This window comes from Alosa pseudoharengus, unplaced genomic scaffold (assembly GCF_046254945.1).
Source record: "Alosa pseudoharengus isolate Yale_2024_CS ecotype anadromous, Long Island Sound unplaced genomic scaffold, YU_APseudo_1.1 YU_APseudo_1.1_scf_11, whole genome shotgun sequence".
Classification (NCBI taxonomy): Eukaryota; Metazoa; Chordata; class Actinopteri; order Clupeiformes; family Clupeidae; genus Alosa; species Alosa pseudoharengus.
In genome coordinates this window covers 30,413,970-30,436,265 of record NW_027468576.1, presented here as the reverse complement: position 1 = coordinate 30,436,265, position 22,296 = coordinate 30,413,970, and the positions used below count along the sequence as shown (strand labels likewise).

Sequence of the window (22,296 nt, the reverse complement as noted above, 5' to 3'; positions counted from 1 at the left end):
AGGTCAGATGTGTCACACACATTAATGCAAACACACACACATAAGCAAGCAAGCAAGCAAGCAAGCAGGCAGTCAAGCTGTAGAGGTAGCTCTTTGCAGTGAAAAAATAAATAAAAAAATAGCATTGATATCTCCAGACTCGCTCAAACCAGAGTTTCGACCACAGACAGACACAGAGGAACGTGGGGAACGCAGGACAACAACACCATGGCGGTCACCATGTGCCAGGTTATGGGCTTTGTGCTTGGTTTGCTGGGGCTTGGTGGGATCATTGCCGCCACGGCAATGGACCCTTGGAGCACGGAGGACCTCTACAGCAACCCGGTCACGGCAATCTACTCCTACTCAGGCCTGTGGAGGAGCTGTATGAGGCAGAGCTCAGGGTTCACCGAGTGCCGCCCGTATTTCACCATTCTGGGTCTGCCAGGTAACGTGGGGCTAACATTGCCCACCACTACCTTGTTTGTTCTGAGAGAAAGAGAGAGAGAGAGAGAGCAAGAAACAGAAAGAGAGAGAGCGAGAGAGTCAAAGTGAGAGAATGTGGGAGTAAAAGCAAAAAAAAAACTGTGGAAGAGGTAAATTGATCAGAAAAGCCAGCAGGGGCAACTGCATGCATGTAGTGGTGATTGTATTTGCCATATGGTTCAAAAAAGATGTTAGGGATGCTTGCCGTTGAAAGATGAAACTTGCTACATAAAAAAAAGAAAACATCCACATAACTTGCATAACTTCATATGAAATAGTGAAGAAATATTGAAACAGGTATTTTTATCCAAATATTTGGGACTTAGAGGAGATAACACTGAAATCCAGCCAGGCCACACCCTTGACTGGTGATTTCATTAGCGGAAATGGTTTCCCAACAATATGAATGCCGGCCGAAACCGTGACAGAGACAAATTTAAATTTCGAGCAAACACAAGGTGTGCGTCCACTTTGCGATAAAGGACAGCGAACATTTCATTTCAGGACTCTGACCAAGTGGGGTTTGATTTGACCTTGCCAAGACGGAAACTTAAAATGGCTGCCACAATGTTTCAGCTCATGGGATTCATGCTGTCAGGCTTAGGTCTATTTCTAATATCAGCGGCCACAGCTTTGGATATGTGGGCCATGCAAGATCGCAGTTTTCTGGTAGTTACAAGTACATACAGTTATTATGGATTATGGAGTCAGTGTGTTACTGCATCATATGGCACAGACACCTGCAGACCATACTTTACTATTCTTGGACTACCAGGTAAGATATCTCCATGATATTGATAAAGTAAACTACTTCAGGTTTTCTCAGATAAGGGTTTTTGTTATCTTCCATCTGGTGATTAAAAGCAGTCATGGCTGCCTGCCAGTGAACGACGCAGCACATTTGGGAAGGAGAGAAAGAAAGAAAGACAAAGAAAGAAATATGGGAGAAATGATTGCTCGTCATTTTCTGTAGGAAAACTAAAAAAACACTTTTTTTAAAAACTTGTATTTTTTGTGTAATCCTAATGGTCTCATACCTGGTTCATATTACATACATTTCAAAGTTAGCTGCATCGCAGGTCTCAATTTATCAAGTTTTGCTGGTCTGGCATGATATTGACACTAAACACTTTTTTTGGTCCTAATTCGGGTTTATTGGTTCTCAGGTCTGTTCCAGGCAGTGCGAGCATTAATGATTGTTGGGATCGTGCTGGCTGCAATAGGTGTTCTCATTGGCATTTTTGCGCTCAAGTGTATCCGGATGGGGAACATGGAGGACAATGTGAAAGCCACAATGACATTATCTTCTGGAGCCCTGTTCATTCTAGCAGGTAAGGCTTTCACAGTCCTATTTTTACTTACAGACATTTCACAGCACTTCTTTCGCATCAAATTAAAACGTTTCAAATCCTCAACATCTCTGTTCACGCCTGTAGGAATATGTGCCATCGCTGGAGTTTCCGTCTTTGCCAACCTGATTGTGGTCAACTTCAATTTCACCACCTACTCTTCAGTAAATTCGTTTGGGGGGGCCGCGGGGGTGAATTTTGGAGGGCCTCTCACCCCAAGGTGAGAGCAGAAGCACTCTCTCTACTAATGGCTTATGTTTCCAAATGGTGGCTTATTTTCCACCTGTGGTGACCTGCATTAACGTACTCCCCTCTCTTTGTTCTAGATACACATTTGGGTCAGCCCTCTTCGTGGGCTGGGTGGGAGGTGCCGTGCTGTTGGTTGGCGGGATCATGATGTGCCTGGCCTGCAGGGCGATGATGCCAGAGCGACAGGAACCGTACGTTCCTTTTTACAATACCTCTGTTTCGTTTAAATACTTGATTAATCACCACTATGTGGATACTGTTTTTAGTATTGATTTAGATTAAGTGTTAGTTAGTATAATTTGTATTTTAGTATATTTAGTATATTCTTTATCTTCTACTGTCCTTATTGCTTAGTTGTGTTTTTATATTATATACTTTTAATTACTTTTTCTGCTGTTAGTGAATGTGTGTGTGTATGCTACTGAAACCTTGAATTTCCCCTGGGGATCAATAAAGTATCTATCTATCTATCTATCTATCTATCTATCTATCTACTTCGACCGGATACGCTAATCTAAAGTTTAGAATCTAAACCATAAAATAATGGACAGGAATGCTGGCAGGTAGCTTCACAATAAACTACTTCCAATCATATCATATATTCCAAGAGCCTAATTTACATAACTGAACAGTAAATATGTATGGTAATACAGACATTTCCTATTCTATTCTTTGTGTTCAAACAGGGTTGCCTGCTGTAATCCTCATTCTTATCTTTCAGATACAAGGGTACATCCTACAGACCACCGCAAAGTGCGGTCTACAAGTCCGAAGGAAAACCAAGGACCAACTACGACGAGTCATTCCGGGCACACAGCATGGATGGAAGACAGACCAAATTCGACTACGTCTGACACAACACTGGGAAGAATTTGTGCTTTACTGCAAAATGCAAATGCTGACACCTGTGCATGTACATACATCAATCCACACATCAATCATCATAGAGGTGACAGTCAATTGCATTCTGTTGATAGTATAAATAGAGAAAAAGTTAGATTAGTTACTCTGTTACTGTCTTTTTTGTGTAGTCTTGTTTATTTGTTTACCTTTTTATATTTGTTGTGTAAGAATATTTTGTATCAATATAAATGACTTAAGAATCTAGTAGTTAGAGTTGCACCAATACTATTTTCTTTCTGTTTTCTTTCTTCTTGTTTTTTAAGTACTATTCAGGGTTGCAGTAGAATGAAAAGCTGTAAAATGTTCATTACTGTATATTTGTTTATCACAAGGTCCCTTTTCCTCCTTGAAGCACTCAGTCTAGGAAACTAGCAACTGAACAGGCATGCAAAAAGTAAACAAGAACAACAGAACATAATGATAAATTGTAATGATAAAAGGCTTCTTAGCATATGAACTCATGTCTTTTTAGCAATTTACTTGGAGATGTCGTGCTTTGAAAGCTTTCTTTTCACGTTTTTGTGGGGTGGTTCAACTGGACCACAAAAATGTGTGGTACACAGCCTAGGACACAAGTTGGAATGACCATACACCATGAAAATTGAAGTGTTAGTTGCTTGTAAAAACATGCTTTAGAAGTGGCACATGTAGTATCATTTGTAGTTTGATGTAGTCTGCAACATAATGTACTTGGTAAAATTGAATGGGGATGTGATAAACAAAATAATTAAAAGAATAAAAAAATTCTTTGTTCTGGTCTGTGCTAACCATTTTGATGTATGCCAACAATAGTTGTACTCTTTTTTCTTAAAATAAACAGTTTGAGCCATTGTTTCAGTAGTCTAGCCTAACAACTTATACTGTAATAGCAGCATAATAATAATATAATACGCAAGAGTGAAAGGACGATAAGGAGGGTAAGAAAACATCTACAAAAACATGTTGATTTAGAAATCTCTGTTTGCCCAGAGATTTGTTTTATTACGTTGATGTAAAAGCAGCTTAATAAAAAGGAAGTACCATAACAAGTGCTTTATAAATATTATAATAACAAAGCTTATACAAATTGTTCATATAAAATTGAATCAGAGACAGAAAATGCATACAGACATGTATAGTAATAGTATAAAAATCCATGTGTTTAAATCACTTTACAAGGAACACATAGGCTAAATATATCTTTTTCACTAATTGCTAACCTAATTCAAGCATAAAACTTATTTGTAAAAACTACACAGAATCGAGAATACATGTGAGATATGTAGTACCCTCTTGTTCCCTTAAAAGTATGGGCATGTTTTCTATGCCTGTCTGTGTATGTGCGGTGGGGGTGCTACATGTTGCTGTGAAAGTGTGTACCTATAAACCTAAAGGCTTCAGGGGTTGGCCCACCCTCCTGGACGGCTGGTTGAGGAACTCCAGACGCTGGTGCCCGACGTGCCCCCAATATCAGAGCTCCTCCGCACCCCTACTGGCTCAGCTGACACCTCCTCTATGGAAGACAGCTCCAGATCACTGTCTTCATCCGATAACTGAGGAACACACACACACACACACACACACACAAATACGTATACACACACACACATAAACAAACACATACATGCGTACGTACATTACAAAGTCAAATGCAAATACATAAATACATGTAATACATAATGTAGATGCTGCCAATGCCTAGATGAATTGACAAGTGCACATTTACTGACAGAATTATCTGGTAAACAAGCATTTTACAGCAATAAGCAATGCACTACATTCCAATGCAGATAGTAAATTTAAGTTGCCTATTCTGGGTTACATGTGGTTTTACCTGGAGTTTTTTCACCACACTCTTTGATTGAGTCGTGGCTTTGGTGGCGGGTGGTATTACTCTAATCCCACCCACAGGTTTGCTCATTGGTGAGGTAAGCTGTCTCTCGAGGCTCCTTGTCAGGGTTTGGACAACTGACCCTACAAATAACAACAAATAAACAAACAAACAAATAAATAAGTAAATAAATAAATAAAATAAATAAGTAAGTAAGTAAATAAATAAATAAATAACATATTTTCTTTATAGGGCTGTCAAAATAACTGATTAATTTCGATTAATTAATTTGAGAAAAAATAACTGATTAAAAAAAATAGCGCAGATTAATTCGATTCCGTATGACCTTTGACCCTGAGCCGCTAGTCAGTAACCATTAGACTGTAAAATGGAGAGATAAGAAAATGTGCTGCCTAGATCATTGATTGGAACATTTACTTTTAAAAAATAGCCTGATGGTGTTGATAAAAATAAAGTGTTGATTAAAACAGTGGTTCTTAAACTTTTTGTCTGACGACCCCACAAAAAAGTATGGCGAGGTCTGGCGACCCCACTTTCCCCAAACCCATTCTAAGTCCTTACTCAAATACCCCCTCAAACGTTAACAACTAAATCAAGCAAAAACTAGAAAGCAAAGTCATTTGTTTTATGACAATCACGATTAAACAAGTGTAGGCTGCCGCCATATCAGATCAGAGCGATATGTGCGTAGCGCGCGAGCACACACAAGCACGCACACACACATGCAGCATTAGGCCTACAATGTTACATTAATTATATTTATGGCGATAACAATAAAGTATTTTTTATTTCCCTTTTCTGGTTTACTATCTTTAACAATTTCAATGGGAAGGGTGGGCATGCTTCCGTGAACATAGCAAGTTAATTCTAGGAGGAATGTTGCATACGGCGACACAGAGATTTTCCTCCACGGTGCTGAGCCGCCATCTGTATTTTGAGATGTCGTTTCATTTTTACAGGTTTTAAGCTCTCATTCGCTAGAACATCGCCGCAAATCACACATTGTGGGTGGTCGAGGTTATCTTTAACTTGGCAAGTGAATGCATATTTCAAAAAATCTTTCTGATAAAGCCGACGCACCGTTTGTTCTTTTTTATTCTCACCGGCCTGTAGACTTGTCCCATCTGAGGATCACGGAGGAGTAGACGCACTGGTAGATGGCACTTCCGAGCTTTTGTTCAATTTTTTAAGCAGCCACCTGTCCATTTTGGCAAGTAGGCTACCTATGTTTTTTGTTTGGTTTTACTTAAAACAGCGGGAACAAGTTGAGTTTGCATAGTGGGAGCAGATTGTTTCTATCAGCGGACCAGTAGCCCATAGGCTGAACCAGATCTCGTTGAAAGACAAAAACATTTCTCTCTCTTCTCTTAACTGCGTGTAAATAAGAAAAAGGCAGAAAAGGCCAATATTATTTTCCTTTGTTTCACCTAATAATAATTTCAGACTGAATACAGAAAATAATTGGAGACCCCGCGGAAGTTTTTGGCGACCCCATTTGGGGTCGCGACCCCTAGTTTAAGAATCACTGGATTAAAATAAAGTCCTCTGCAATGTCTGCAGCAAGGAATTTGCATATCACCGGAGTTCGTCAACTCTAAAGTCACACATCAATGCAAAGAAATATTGTTGACATTGAGGGGAGTGTTAATTTATTTTCAGTGTGTCCCCTTGGTTATATCTGTGGCCTGAAATGCCTTGTATGTGAAAAAAAAAATCTTCCCGAAACACTTTTGAATTTATTTCCTCAGGATATTAGGTCATATCATAGATCATTATGGCCATTATTTGAACAGTGAAAATAATAATAAAAGAGTTTTTGAACTTTAATGTCACTAATGCTGATTATTCAATGATTAATTTGAATTTAAATATTTAAAATACTTTCACAGCAAAAATGATATATGCGATTAATTTAGATTAATTAATCACAGAGTATGTAATTAATTTGATTACATTTATAATCGATTGACAGCCCTAATATATATATATATATCCATACATATCATACATGGTACAGAGCGAACCTGATGAAGCGCTAGGCGAAACGCGTTGTTCGTTCTAAAATAAATATTAAGTTAACAGTGATCAGTGATCAGTGTGCGGTGATTTTTGATCTTTCACTCTTGGATATATATATATATATATATATATTTATACTATAGTAATAGCATACAACAGGGGTATTCAATTAATCTTCAGCGAGGTCCAGTTACGGAAAATTTCCTCAAGCAAAGGTCCGGAGCATCATAATGTTTAACGTGCGTGTTTAGGTTATGTATATGTATGTATGTATAATATTAGGATGGATGGATGGAGCCTAGTTGTAGATAGATAGATAGATAGATAGATAGATAGATACTTTATTGATCCCCAAGGGGAAATTCAAGAAATAGAAGATTGTAGGCCTAGGCCTAATGTTTAATGTGAAATAAAATAAGTAGCCTAAAAGGCAACATTCGAAATGAGGAGAAATAAGGCAAGATAAGAGAAGCCTAATTGGGGATAAAAACTGAGTAGGCCTAGCCTTGGCTATTTTTAAGATCTTAACGTGAACTTAAAATAAAATTTGAGCTGAGACAAGGATGTATATCCCACAGCTGGTTCCTTGAACCCATTAATCAGCAGGTTTAATTTAATTGTTTTAGTTTTTTTTATATTGACCCGAAATCCTGGAAACCCAGGAATAGCACGTTGTTGGGCAGTTAATGCATGTAGGCTTAACTAGATTGTGTGATCAATCATATTGCCTTCTTAAATCGTAAAATATTCTGTGGTCTCAGTTCACTGTTGAATGGGCCTAGCCTACCCTATGCTTGCTCAAAATATATGCTTTGTCTAGTAGAGGTGCTTCAAATTGGCGCTTAAAATCGCCTGTCTCAGAATATATAGAAGAGGTCCAGGGCAATTCCGCGCAAAACTGTCACATCCATATTTAGTTGGCGTTACGGACGTGACAGTTTTGCGTGGTATTGCCCCCGTATCGTTATATAAAGCTCTGTTCTCGCTGTCTAGCTTTCTCCTCTTTGAGCAATCGATGATTTGAAAATAACTTAGGGTACTTATCGTTAACTTAGATATCCATCTGATTGCTTCTCGTCCCGTCTCCTCTCCTCGCTCGTTTCAGGCTAGCAGTCTCTTCTCCATAGTAGGCTACTCACTGACTCGACTTTATCAGAATTCACAGATTTCACTGGCTGAGTAGCAGCAAGCGAAATGATGGTTCCTGAAGCTCCTGAAGTAAATGCTGTTATCCTAACCAACGAAACATTTAGCGCAGCTTTGAAATCTTACGTGAAAATCTAAATTAGGCTATTATGGTCTGGGTCCGGATAGGATCACGTCATGGTCCGGACTCGGACCGCGGTCCGCCATTTGGTGATGGCTGGCATACAATCCTTCTAGAAATGTTTGAGCTGGTCATAAGCCCACCTTGGGTGCTCAGGCCCTGCTGGGTGCTGGTGCCTGCAACTTCTTCTGAGAGGTCTGAGTCGGACCAGTCGTCTGTGGGAGCACTGGAGGGGCCCTGTGGAAGGTTCTGCTGGGGGCCCGACTGCACCAGCCGGACCGAGGGAGTGGGCTTACTGGGGCTGGTGATGTAAGCACTGTCCCCTATCGACTCCTCCTCTGAACTGAAGGGCGGGGTGCTAACAGCAAAAGATAAAGAAAGGACAGAGGAAGGGAGGAGCAGAGAGTTGTGGGGAGAGGAATACAGGAAGAGATTTTAAAACAGCTTTCACGGTAGGCCATCAACAAATATGTTATAAACTGTGCAACAGTTAGCAAGCTAGCTAACTTTGGCAGCTGTGTGGTGTTTTTGGTAATTGCTAGATACATCTATTGGCTGATAGCTTATTGTCTTGCTCATTAAAAAAACTGTTCTCATCAGACAATATGAGGTGGTGGTGTATACCTGCTCTTCTTAACTTTTGTGTGTGGGGTCATAAGTAGTTTAGAGCGTGGGGTGGGTTGAGGAGCTGGACTCTTCCCTCGTTTTGGAACAGATTTTACAGTGGTCTGTTTAGGCTTGGCACTCTTCTCCTTTGAACGGCCAGCCGCCACCTTCACTTCTGAAAACAACAATTGACAAAGGTGGGTGTGACTGTTCATCTATGTATGTTAGAACATTTAACTGTGTTTGACTGTGACTGTGTGAATATACTGTAGGCTATAGGGATGCAACATCGAACTTTTTCAGTCTCCGTACAATACTAATACCCAAAGACCAAAACTGATATCAGAGCCTTTGTTTTTAGCTCCTACAATGATATTATTAGCTCTCCTTCTAGCAAATTGTAAGGGTTTAAAGACACACTGGTGTACAATGCATACACACACATGCAACGCAAACAATGCAATAATGCAAAATAAGAATAATGCAATAATGCAATTATGCAATGCAATAATGCAGAATAATGCAAAATTTAATCGAACTGAATAGATCAACCAGGCAATATGAATCGGTTCCACTGTCCAATACCCGATCCAGCTATTTTAGTCAGTATTGGACCAATACCCAATATTTGTATCAATTTAGTGCATCCCTAGTTTCTAGCTGTTACATATTTCCAAACGACAACATGTCTCTCTGTGCTCTGTGAGGCAGCATCAGACTCCACAATAAAACACAACAAATGACATATTGACATTAAACATGAGCTGAGAGGGAGGAATCTGGTCTCACTCTGGCTCTGAGTGGTGGCTCTGGTTATGGTCATGCTCTGGCTCTTCTGTGCAAGGCGCAGGCGGCGGTTCACCTCGGCCTGGACCCTCTCCCTCATGCTCTGCAGGTTAGGGTCCTGCCTGGCCTTCTGCTGCCTCTGCCCAGCCAACAATGAGGTCAGACTCTTCAGCGTCTGCTTGGAGATGCCCTTGGTTCCCTGTAGGGGAAACACAGACGTAGGTGACAAAAGGCATTGTAAAGGAGTCAGCAACCTTGAGTCTGCCAATACAGGGACTTCTAGTCACAAATAAGCTGGTAACACTATGGGAAGTCTCACTTTGTGCTAACTACAGTATATTCAGCCAAACATTAAAGCTTTTGTCAATCAAATGAGTAACCATTCAAAATATTTACACCACAACAGCACTATTTGATCAATATAATCTCTGCATTTCAGTTCATCTGAAACATTAAAGCATCAAATTTAAGGACTTTAAAGGCCCAATTCAAGTTCAAGGACAAAAACACAGCATAGTTTGAGAAGGTCAAGGCCAAGGGCTTTTTAGGGCTGTAAATCAATTATTAAAAATTAATCTGCATGTGTGTGTGCGTGTGTGTGTGTGTGTGTGTGTAAGAGAGTTGTGTGCATTCATGTGTAAAGTACACCTTTTTCAGCCCCATGCGTTCCAGTCTGGCCTCCATGTTGTCCTGCAGGATGGGCCTGAACTCCCTCAGCATGTCAGGGTTCTTCTTCAGGGACTCTCGATGCTGCCGCCTGGCCTCCAACTGCTCCAGCTCTGGAGAGGGAATGCAAGCATGTCGGGACGGGATATGGACCCAGGTGACAAAGAAATTGCAATGAATTTGAATGGATCGGTCCTGTCATAAGGGTTGACTATGAATTCTCTATGGGTTCCATGGGTACACCAGGGCTGAAAGTGGAATTTGGGCATTCCCAACCTCATCCGGTAGCTTCAATATAATGTTACGTGATTGAGAAATATACCATCATCTTCCTCTTCTTCCTCCTCCTCTTCTTCTACTTCTTCCGATGACTCAAGAGCATCTTGTCTAACAGGTGGTGCTGGTGCTATTTGGGTAAAGCTCATATTCAGTCAATGACTAAATGTATGGCCAATATATAGTTGGCTGAAAACAGAATGCTTAATAAAAAGTGTGAGAAAATAGTAGTTGGTGCTCATTACCTGCTGCTGGCTTTGCAGACAGCTTCTTAATCTGCAACAGATTGTACTTGATCAGATTGCATTGAATTGTCAAGCATGTTCAGTGTTGAAGAATCAGTTGAAGAAAACATACTGTACTATCGACATGCCCTGTAAGTGCATCTTTAAGTATCAGGACATCAACTAAGTATATTGGTGGATGAATGAATAACCTATGAGTAACACTAAAGGTGCTAGAACAGGGGTGGACAATATTTTTCTCCAGAGGGCTATACTGACTAAGGTAAGCCATGGGCCACACATTTGACAACTGACTGAAAGAAAAAAACGCATTGTGCTGTTCAATAATGCTACATGATTACAATAAGCCTATAATGTAGCTTATTGAAAGCCCATTCGAAGGCCTGAAAGTTTGAACAAGCTTAATTTAATACATTACAATGAAAATGTTTACCTTCGTCAAACAATCAACTTAAAATACAGCACCCATTTTTACCTTATTTACCCAGCATCTTGTGATTTGTCTGATTAATGGAGCCTGTATCATATATTTCTATTCTATCAAATGCATGGCAAACAAATGCTGAAGAAATACACTGAATTGTGTTACTTAACTTCAAGGCTTTGTGCACAAAGACACATTTGTGGCATAACTTCACACTGTAAGTTTTATTCTTGAGGACAGCAATTAATGAATTAGTGAATTATTAACGTATTATCATATTAGGCCTACTTTTGAACTGAAACTCATCACAAGACACTTAGATGTTTTCTTTATAACACCCACAAAATTCACAGTCCAATTTTCTCTTATTTGTCATATCCATTCAAATTTCACTGATTATTTTGCATTGCAATCATTAAGCCTGTTATTTAAGGACAGTGAAGAAGAGTAATGTTTATTTAGCATTATTTCAATTGTAGACAGTGCCCTCTGTTGGATTGAAATGTATAACCCTAGACTACATTTAGACTTGCCACTTACATACAGAGCACAGTGGCACCATGTTTCTTCCCACCCGAAGGTGCAGCGAATTAAAGTAGTTTGTGGGACAGATATGGAACGCGGGCTGTATGTTGCCCATGTGTGTGCTGGGGGTACTGGTTGAATTTGGACTGCACAAGCTGAAGAGTCTGTGAGAGATCTTTTTGTGAGCCATATGAGAGCTTTTCTAAAAAGCTTTAAAATGTAATGAAGATTTATGAAGATCCATAAAATATGATGGATGCCATTAGTTCTTATCCCCTGTTTTCACCTTGTCTTCCTGGGTGCGGATGAGGTGGTCCTTGCTGTGGAGTTGGGAGGAGAGAGAGTTGACCTGCTGCTGAAGCCGCTGCAGGCCTGAGCTCTGGTCCTCAGACGTGGTCAGATGCAGGAGCCTCTCATTCTCTCTCTGCAGCTATGGGACAAACACACACATCCTGCTGTTAGCATAGCATAGCAGTACAGGTATTGTGAATTAGGCATGCACATTCAGGGCCAGATGTACTGACGTTTTTGCGCCCACTTCAGGCGTATTTGGGGGCGGTGGGGCGGTGGTAGTGTAGTGGTTAAGGAGCTGGGCTAGCGTGCAGTAGCCTGAAAGTTGTTTGTTCAATTCCCGGCTTCCACCGTGGTGCCCTTGAGCAAGGCACTTAACCCCAAGTTGCTCTGGGGACAATGTGATCCCTTGTAATATAGCTGACACATGTAAGTCACTTAGGTCAAAAAGTGTCTGCTAAATGTACGCAATGTGCACGTAAAAACATGGAGAGGTATGTACAAACAGGCCACACTGAGGAATAAACGCAGACTGCCTGCCTTGCACCTGTTAAAAGTAGGTGTAATCCAAATCGCGGTTAAATGCGTCAATTAGAGAAACTTTTAGAGACAGCTGAATCAGTATTCAGAGCATCGGTTTTCTTCATTGTCAAAAGCATGTCAAAAGCAACCTTAAGTTTTGTTTGCCTTTCTAATATCATATTTTCACTTTCACGACATACACTTCCCATTCTGCTAGACTAGGGTATTAATTCATAGCCCTAATCTACGTGCAGTTAATAGTTCAAGCCTTTTTTAAGTACATTAGTAGAACTACTAGGCCTACTCTGTATACCGCTGCTCGTTGACATCTTATTATCATATATGATCGCTAAAGTTTGATTCTTTTTAATGTCGCAATTGGTTAACTCTATTCAACTGAGCTTGTGGTTCAGCTGTGGTCACGCAATTAGCGCTGTAGAGGGGGCGGGGCGGACGGTTAAGCTGTTTACGTAATGAAGTGACAGCTTAGTAAATTCCCCGCAATATGGCAAAGCACAATGTTCGCTTTCTGCGCATAGAAAAACTCGATATTAGCGCTTTCTCTGTACATCCGGCCCTCAGTTCTTTGACTTGTCCACAATCACTAGAGCACATACTGTGCTGAAGGTCATGTCCTATATAATGGACATAAAAGAATGCAAAAGCTATACACTCAAAGATGTATTAAAGAAAAACAATTCACCAATACAGATGAATGTGCTTTGCCTTGTTGTTTTGTAAGAGAGTGCTTCTTACACTGAATGACGTTCAATCTGGAGAGACAAAAGCGTGCAAATGGCCTCACCTCCTCCTTCTCTAGCTGATGCTTGTTCTGAAGCTCCTTCACTCTCTTCTTCCAATCACTCTTCTAAATGAAAAGGTGGGAAACAAAGACTTGGTTTGAAATACAAGCACATGATCAATAGGAAAACACACACTTATTATGCATTCCAGTTGTCTCGTAAAACGACTAGTGATTCGAAATGATGTCACATCCATGTAAGAGCCCAAACTAGTTGCGTTCCAGTTGTCAACAAGTCGTGAGAACAAAATGCTTCTGGTTGTTAGCAATTGTCTGTTGTTAGCAATTGTTACCAGATATAGAAATACTTTGTATGTCTGAATTCACTCTGGCCACAGTGTGCATGCACTGTTGGCAAAATATGCTGTGAAACTCACACCCCATATCTACGGCTCTCATTTACTGTTAATGGGTGCGGCCATGTTGGATATTTGAACTCGGGGTACTTGGGGTTCCAATGAACTGACGAGTTGGGATACAACTTCAGTGGGTGTTCCATTTGCAAATTCCTGTTAGTAGCTCGGGAAAACAACTCGGAGACTGACTCGGGCAGACAAATGAAACGCAGCATTATGCACACTGAAACCATATCTACTGCTATGTGCACATGCAATCCTAGCTAATAGCTAGCTAGGGCCTGACTCATAGATGAGAACAGGCATAAAACAGGTTTATGGTCTTGGACTATGATTTCAGGAGCGTTCCCTCCTCGGTGAGATCCCGAGCATCACCAAACCGTCTCTCACCTGACGCACCAGCTTCTCCCTCAGCTCCTTCTCTCGAGCCTCCGTCCTCTCCAGGTCCTCCTCATCTCTGGACACACGTATTTCTGGCATACTGTGCACCTCCTTCCTCTGCAGCACCTCCAGTTTCTGCAAGGATGATTATCAACTTCACAGTTCACACAGTCCTTATACTCAATCATAATTACATGTTAAGAGATGTTGCGTAGACAAGGATATATTCTTGTAAAGATCCATAGTGAGAATTGTGGCATGCTGTGTTCTTGTCATCGCAAATCCATCATTTTTAACATATGCCTCCCCCTAGTGGTTAAAGACTGATTGGTGGAATATTTCACAAACAGTAGAAGGAAAAGGTTAGTTGATGTCAAAAGATCCCAGCACTTGCTCTATGACCTCTGCACAGGATGTTCTATGGTCCTCATAATTTGGTTTGGCGCTGTTTGGAATATGTCAAATGATGACATTATAGGTGCACAAAACGTAGGTACATCTCAGAAAAGGGTAAAAAAAAGAATCTTTTCGCATGTGGAACATGTCAGAATATTTCAGTGCAACAACTGTCATCTGAAACAAATGTACTACCTACACACAAACTTGACACCAAACTAACATGAAAACAATCAGGTGAGGTGAGGGAGGCACTCACAGCCTCGATGGAGGAGCTCTTGCTGTTGATGTCTTTGAACTCCTGCAGGAACAGCTGCTTGAGTTCGGCCATCTCCTGATAGACCTTCCTCCTTTCCTCCTCTTTCCAGCGGTCCAGCTCCTGCCGTTCGGACACCTCCCTCCTCCTCTGCTCCTCCAGCTCCTGTGGGGCATGGCCATTACAGAGGATGAATATGAGAAAAAGGCTTGACAAACAACCCATCTGAAATCCTGCAACACTTATGGAAATCTTTGTAACATTGATTACACGTATAAGCCACATAATCTCTACAAGCTGTATAGTAGATTGTGTCCTCTGACATCAATTATTGCACACACTGAACAGGCCACTGAGTATCCTTGTATTAACAGAAGCTGATGAGTTTATGTAGCCAAAAACCAACTGGGTCAAAGAGAGGGGTGGGTAGAGTACTGAAAACCTGGCGCAACTGGCTGGGGCACCTGCACTGTTCGATACCCGCCCCGTGGTCCTTTCCAGATCCCACCCCTGCTCTCTCTCCCATTCTCTTCCTGTCACCCTCCACTGTCCTATCATTAAAAGGTAAAAAAAAAGCCCCAAACAAAAAAAAAAAAAAGTAAATGTTCCCATCTGAGAAATCTACTCAAGTAAAAAAAGTACTTTGTTAATAAATTACTCAAGTAACAAGTTACTTTTTTTATATGGCCCTTTAAAGGTATACAAAAATATCCTTTACGCCTGTTTGCTTGCATTAAGTGGCTACGGATTGAAAAGCAGTCACTTCCAATCAATTGTCAGCTGATTCTTCTGTTTGCATTGCTAGAAGTCTGGTTATAACTTCACCATACAGACAACGTAACCTAAAAACAATGGCTATATTATGGATAGACCCAATATTTAGGCTACATATAGCCTAGGCATTTCCACTCGGACAGAGCGACAGAGTAGGCTATCTTCTTCCCCAGTCGACTATGTCTGTCATGTCCTGTGATGACAACATTAAGGCTACATAAACGAATGCTAGATTTATCTAACTTGTGTGCTCGATTTCCAGTGCATTTGATTTGCTTGTAAATTAAGTTGTAGGCCTACTTTCCTTGTCCAATGTGATTGTTGAATGAAGCTGGCCGGAAATGAATATAGGTGAAAGTTATATATATATATCTGTGTCATGTCATATCTCTCGTTTCGCTGTTACTATGGCAGTTTCACTAGAAGATGCAGCAGCTGGCAGGACGTCATTGACTTAACTGAGCTGTTATCGTAGATATATAGAACATCTACTTCCGTGTAGTAGGGTACAACATGACAACGTACAACGTAACAATGCATTCTGAGGCCCTGTTTGTTTTCTCCCATGCCGTTGTGCACCGAGGGAGAGGTGCGCTTTTCTCCCTCGAGATATTTTCTCCTCCGATAATAAACTTGTTCTCGTAACGAAAGGCAATTGAAGATGTAGAGGAGTAAAGTGTAGATTACTGGCTCAAAAATGTTTTTCGTTCCTTGAAAAAAATACCTTTTTACTCATGTGCGTTACTTGTAACGCATTACTACCCACACCTGGTCAAAGACAACATGTGGCCTGCATGTCTTGGCCACTCTCTTCATCAGTCCAGCAGCACCCACTGTTTCAGACGTGACAGAGCAGCTGTTCCAGTCCCACCTGGTTCCTCCTCAGAGCCACAGCCTCCTTCTCGGCGTCCAGGGCAGCCTGGCTAAGCCTCAGCCTCTCCCTCAGCTCCTCGATCCCATCCTCCACCTGCTCCAACTGCTTCTTCTTCTGCTTCTCTGAGAACGCACAACACACAGCACATAATCTACAGCAACTGACACTTCTTACAACCCAACACACCAGGCATTTCCCTTCTTCCCTCCTTTCTAGTTCTAGCTTCTTCTTCTTCAACCACTATCTCCTTCAAGCTCCACTACACTTTGACTAGTACTTAAAGTTCTGCACTATCATCCTCTGGCAGTAGTATTTATTGTTCTAGTATTGACTGTCACCTAGGTCTCCTCTTAGTAACTTAAATGTTATTCCACACAGTATTTAAAAGAGTCTGCTAAATGAATAAATGTAATGAATATAAATTCTGTGGAACAGAAGAATAGACAATAATCAGGTTCAAAACAACAACAATCCAATCAAACTTGAATTTCCCCTTGGGGATCAATAAAGTATCTATCTATCTATCTATGTATCTATCTATCTATCTATCTATCTATCTATCTATCTATCATACATCCAGGAAACTAAGTAACAGAAACTCAATTTTCCATTCAGGACTTCCTGCACACAAATGAAGAAACATAGGATATTAAGACAACACTGTCATTTACTCAAAGACCAATCTCACCTGTTTCTGTGGCCTCCGGATGCCTGCGCTGTTGATGAGCTTGAAGGTAGGAGTAGTTTATGAAGGACTTCTCACAGAACTGGCACTACAATTGTGAAAAATCCAAGTTTGAAACTACTTTTATAAAAAGAAAATACTTTCAATTCTGTAATTAAGCAGGGGAAAAAACAATGACATTAGCATTAAAAAAGTTGATACAGATTTATAAAAAAAAAACAGGATTATAAACAGGATTTTACTGCATATACAGCGGGGAAAATAAGTATTGAACACGTCAACATTTTTTTCAGTAAGTATACTTCCAGTGAGGCTATTCGCATGAAATTAGTATTAGCTTAGGTAATCCACACATATATAAAAATCCAAACATTAATGTCTAAAAGTAGTGTTATGAGTAAAAAAGTGGAATGGCACAGGAAAAAAGTATTGAACACGCTAAGAAAAAGCAGTACACAAAGGCGAGGAATGACAAGGAACAAACTGGAATCTATAAGTAGTTAGAGAAATTATCCCTCCTGTCTGTGCAAATTGATATAAGATGGGTTAGTACATACTGGTGGGCTATAAAAAGGTTTTTTATTACCAAGGTGTCACAAAAGAAACATTTCATGATGGGTAAAAGCAAAGAGCTCTCCCAAGACCTTTGCAACCTTATTGTTGCAAAACATATCAATGGAACTGGTTACAGATGCACTTCAAAACTTCAGAATCATCCAGCAAGCAATATTGGAGCCATTATCTGCAAGTGGAAGAAACATCACTGCATCATCAACTGGCCATGCACAGGATCTCCTTGCAAGATTTCTGACCAGGAAGTCAGAAGGATAGTCAGAAGAGCCAAGGACCACTCTGAGAAAGCTCCAGAAAGATTTGAAGGCAGCAGGTACAATTGTTACAGAGAAAATCATAGGTAATGCACTCAGCGCCATAGCCTCTATGCACGCTCATCCCGCATGAAGCTTGTTAAAAGTTTGCTACACAACATTTGAACAATCCTATGAAATACTGAGAGAATGTATTCTGGTCAGGCAAGAGCAAAATTGAACTTTTCAGATGTCATACTACACACCATATTTGGAGGAGAAATGGCACTGTGCATCACCCTAAAAATACCATACCAACAGTGAGGTTTGGTGGTGGTGGAATCATGGTGTGGGCTGTTTTGCATCTCATGGCACTAGCAGACTTCATACAGTTGAAGGAATGATGAATGGAGTCATTTTGTTCTGGGAGAATCTTTACTTCCACCAGGATGATGAGGATGAGACATGACTAGACCTTCCAGCAGGACAATGATCCAAACCATTCAGCAAAGGAAGCTCTCAATTGGTTTCAGAGAAAGGAAATCAAGGCCCTGACTTCAATTCAATTGAACAGTTAACTAAAGATCAGGATTCACAAGAGGGACCCCTGAAATATTCAATATTAAAGGACTATCTGTTTAAAAGAATGGGCCAAACTCACACCAGAATACTGTGACTGATTAGTTTCGTCATACAGAAAATGCCTTGAAGCTGTCATCACGAATAAAGGCTTTTCCACAAAGTATTTAAGAAATTTAAGCAGGCGTGTTCAATACTTTTTTCCTGTGTCATTCCACTTTATTACACATAAGTCTACCTATGGACATTAATGTTTGGATTTTTTTATATCCATTTATATTTATATTTATTATCTGAGTTAATTCTAATGTCTGGTGAAAATTTCATGCAAATAGCCTCATTGGAAGTATACTTACTGAAAAAAATGTTGATGTGTCCAATACTTATTTTCCCCGCTGTAAACCCAGTGGAGTGTCTGACCTTGTGGTAGTTATTGGAAGCGGCCTGCAGGAGGAGCTGTTGGGTGGTGATCATCTTCTTCCTGCGCTTGCTCTCCAGCCTCTCAGCCTGCAGCTCGGTGTCCAGCTTGGCCTTCTCCTCAGCCTCGCGCTCCGCGGCGGAGAGCGCCCCCTGCAGTCTCTCCTCTAGGCTGCCGAGCTGGGCGCTCAGGTAGTCCTGGCAGTGCAGCAGGTACTCGGTGCTGAGCTGTGACATACGCAGGACCTTCACCAGGGCGGGGTCCACCGAGCCCCTGCAGTGGGGGCACCTCTCACCACTGACATCGCAAAAGGTCACCCCGGTGACGTGCTCCTGGAGGAGCCCAATGTCCATCTCCCTGCCGACACGGTCCACATCCAGAGCCCCGATCCGGCGCCAGTCGACGGGTTCGGTGCGCACCCGGAAGTGGAAGGGGTGAACAGGGCCGGGAACCCAGGTGGGGGAAGGAAGCAGGCCTGACAGAGGGGGTTCGCTGCTGGAGAGCTGTCCAGGCATGGCGATGCGTTTCAGGGGGAAAAGGGAAACTGGGTACCCTATGCCTGTGTAGAGATGCTTGAGAGAGTGATAGAGAGATTTCATTGTCTTGTAAAAAATGGGGTTGCTGAAGAGTCTCAATTCTACCTCACAAGCAGTTACAAAAAGGCATGCCAATTATGCAGTTATTAAATCGTTAACATCTATTATTTTAATAACGGTTAAACAGACACACAAAATGTATTAAGATGGAGGATTTCAACTAGGAATTAATTTAGTTAGTAAGATCACTGATGCAAAAACTCAAATGTTATTTTAGTGCAGCCATCATGACTATGCTACAGTATTTATTTTACTCTATATAAAAAAAGAACAGTGTACAGCTGACCTACAGTGTCCTCCGACCCAGACACTGAAATTTTATGTCATTATAACAATACAACACTTTATCCAAAGTGACTTACAAAAAAAAGGAAGAAACAAGTCAAGAGCAGTTAATTCACTGATAGCAAAGCTAACAATCACTCTTGATCAGCTCTGAACGAAGCAGATCAAAAGGTACATTCACCCTTGCCTACACAATAATAAACAAACAATATAATCAAAAAACACACATAAAGACATAATGTTGCTAATGCAATTTCAAAACTGAAGTTAATAACTATTTAAGTATTCAATTTGTCGAAGAAAAAAAAAGATTCTTGGGGCAAACAGTACCTGGTAATGGTTCATCCTGCCTTCAACGGTGACATAAACTAGCTTGTCTCCTTGGAGCCCAGCTGTAAACATTAGCTTTGCAAGAATGCATTGTTGCCATAAAACAGCGTTCTACTTATTACGGTCAGTCTTCTGTTGCCTATCAACAATTCTTCAGCCATTCAACAATAGCCTCTGTCTATTGTGTACTCTAATGTCTACCACCAAGTTTAAGATGCACTGTCAATGCCTGTTTGCCAAATAGATACAATTTGTCAAAAAATATGCAATTTCAAGCATATTAAATTCCCAAATGAAGCCTTCACTGTTAATAATGTAGTGGTAATAATTTAATTACTGATTGCATTTCCAAAATAAAATATTACAAAAATTGGCACTACTTTGAAAAAAGAAAATGCACGTGGGATCTGACGAATTGCATTTTTGTTGGGGTCTTTTTTAATCTAATAATACAAGTATTCATTTTAGTAGTTTTTGATATATATATATATATATACGCACATGTATAAAACATCTGCGTCTTATTGTTGAGGTTTTGACCTCAGATCTTTGATATTGTAAGCATAGCAGACTTTTTCTGTGCATGCAATAGGCTACTGTAAGCGAAATATGCAGACTATTTTAGGAATTCAAGACCGAGCACAACAGTATAAAATATTTTTCACAACTAACTTCTAGTATATCGTTATAAAAGTATAAAAGGGGCACAAGTAGTCACTTTCATCTTGCATTTGAACGAAACCTTAGATTGAGTGTCAGCAAATTATGCAAGTCTGCACATAGGCTACTGCATAAGTTACTGTAACTATGTTTCATCCAGACACTTTGAACTCAAGCAGGGTTGATGTAATTTCTACTCAACTTTGCAATGATATTCTAAAAGTTACTTAAAAATTGCAGTTCAGTTAAAGTCGGAAACAAAAAGTTTAACGTTGAGGCATCGCATCAGTCTGGTATAGTAGCTTGTTGGCTAGGATAAACGCAACTTTCTAGCTAACGGTTGGAGTAGCGAAAACTTACCATGCCATACATAAAGCAAACTTTAGCGAGGTTAGCACGCCAGCTAAGTTAATGTGATTTTTAATGAGGAATAACGTTTGCTGTTAGCCTTCAAACATTACTTTTGCTTCCTATAACATTATCAGCACTGAAAGTTACCGTAACGTTAACGTATTTTTTTAACCTTCCCAGCGGCTGTTGCCACAGTATTTCTCCCAACTGAAGGCAAAAAGCAAAAAGCAAAACGTTACCGTTGATGATAACATAATAGTAGGCCTATCGATAAGTGTATTTATCAATTTTGCCACAAGCTAACGTTAGGGTAAATTGCATTCGACTGTACGTTAACCTCTTTAACATGGTGCGTTTAACCAGCTTTAACATGAGCTAAGACAGGAATTCCTAAGCTCCGAATGAGATGACAATTATGCTCATTTTGTTGTTATCTGCCTAACTTAGCTCAGACATTCTCTGCTTAGCTGGTTCACGTTCGTGTTCGACTGTGCTAGAACTAGCTAGCTAACACTCGCTGACGTAACTTACCTGCACTTTGTTTGATCGCTTTCAAATTGCTAATGTGAAAAAATAACCGACAATCCAATTCCCATCTCCAGCAAAGACATTCTATTCCATCAAACGAATGTCTTGATTTCTTGTTTTGTTGACAAAGGCGAGCTTCGTGCAAAGACGCATCTGCAGCAACGAACAGCTGCAAAAACTAGGGGTGGAGCAAAGCCAAGCATAAATGGTTACCAAGGAGATACCAGTCCCTGAGATGAGTGTGGAAGCAGAGGTCATGGTCAAATAGTCCAGGCAAAGTAGCGTTTTACGACAGACTAATTGTAAAATAATTTTTTGCAGCTTAGATCATTTCTATGAGGTGTCCAGAACAACATACTAAAAGTCCTAAGAAATCCTAGTTGAGGAAATATGTTAAATTCTCATCAATCCAAGATGTGTGCCAAGAAGACCAGGCAACAATAGGCCTACACCATCAATGGGGCTATTTTTTTCCTTTACTCCTATCAAGATTAAACTTTACACAATGAAAGTAGCCATGAAAAGTATTTTTTTTTGTATTACAAGTTTTTTTGAAAATTAATTTTAATATGCAAATGAGCTATACACTAATCGAATATGCCCGAAATACACCCAAATAGGCTTAATTTTTCCTTTACTCTTACCACATAAACTGATTTAACTATATAAACCATATATTTTCTGGAAGGTTAGACCCTCAGGATGTGATCTAACATAGGTTTTGACCTTTCTCACCCTCCCCTTTACTTTGCTGCCCATTCATAATAGATAGGGTATGAGTAAATTGGGTATATG

At 40.4% G+C, this 22,296-nt stretch overlaps 2 protein-coding genes across 4 annotated transcripts; one reads left to right on the top strand and one right to left on the bottom strand.

Annotated features, from left to right (window-relative positions):
• The first annotated feature begins 207 nt into the window (after positions 1-207).
• LOC143116450 (claudin-18-like) lies at positions 208-2,917 on the top strand. The gene is made up of 5 exons (XM_076277652.1): positions 208-427; positions 1,632-1,796; positions 1,902-2,034; positions 2,141-2,254; positions 2,785-2,917. Exons 1-5 carry the CDS (start codon positions 208-210, stop codon positions 2,915-2,917), a joined length of 765 nt encoding a protein of 254 aa, XP_076133767.1.
• A 1,011-nt stretch (positions 2,918-3,928) lies between these two features.
• On the bottom strand, positions 3,929-21,665 carry dzip1l (DAZ interacting zinc finger protein 1-like). 3 transcript variants are annotated; one of them, XM_076278833.1, is made up of 16 exons: positions 21,505-21,665; positions 18,754-19,323; positions 16,952-17,036; positions 16,261-16,385; positions 14,619-14,780; positions 13,973-14,098; positions 13,230-13,292; positions 11,898-12,041; positions 10,663-10,693; positions 10,464-10,547; positions 10,124-10,254; positions 9,479-9,674; positions 8,708-8,864; positions 8,227-8,441; positions 4,780-4,919; positions 3,929-4,498 (listed from the first exon to the last, which is right to left on the bottom strand). In XM_076278833.1, the coding sequence occupies exons 2-16, from the start codon at positions 19,264-19,266 to the stop codon at positions 4,343-4,345; spliced, it is 2,328 nt and encodes a 775-aa protein (XP_076134948.1). In that variant the 5' UTR covers positions 19,267-19,323; positions 21,505-21,665; the 3' UTR covers positions 3,929-4,342. The 3 variants fall into 3 exon arrangements, with proteins under 3 accessions (XP_076134948.1, XP_076134946.1, XP_076134947.1); XM_076278831.1 differs by lacking the exon at positions 21,505-21,665 and having other exon boundaries at positions 18,754-21,486; XM_076278832.1 differs by lacking the exon at positions 21,505-21,665 and having other exon boundaries at positions 13,982-14,098; positions 18,754-21,486.
• Positions 21,666-22,296: the final 631 nt, after the last annotated feature.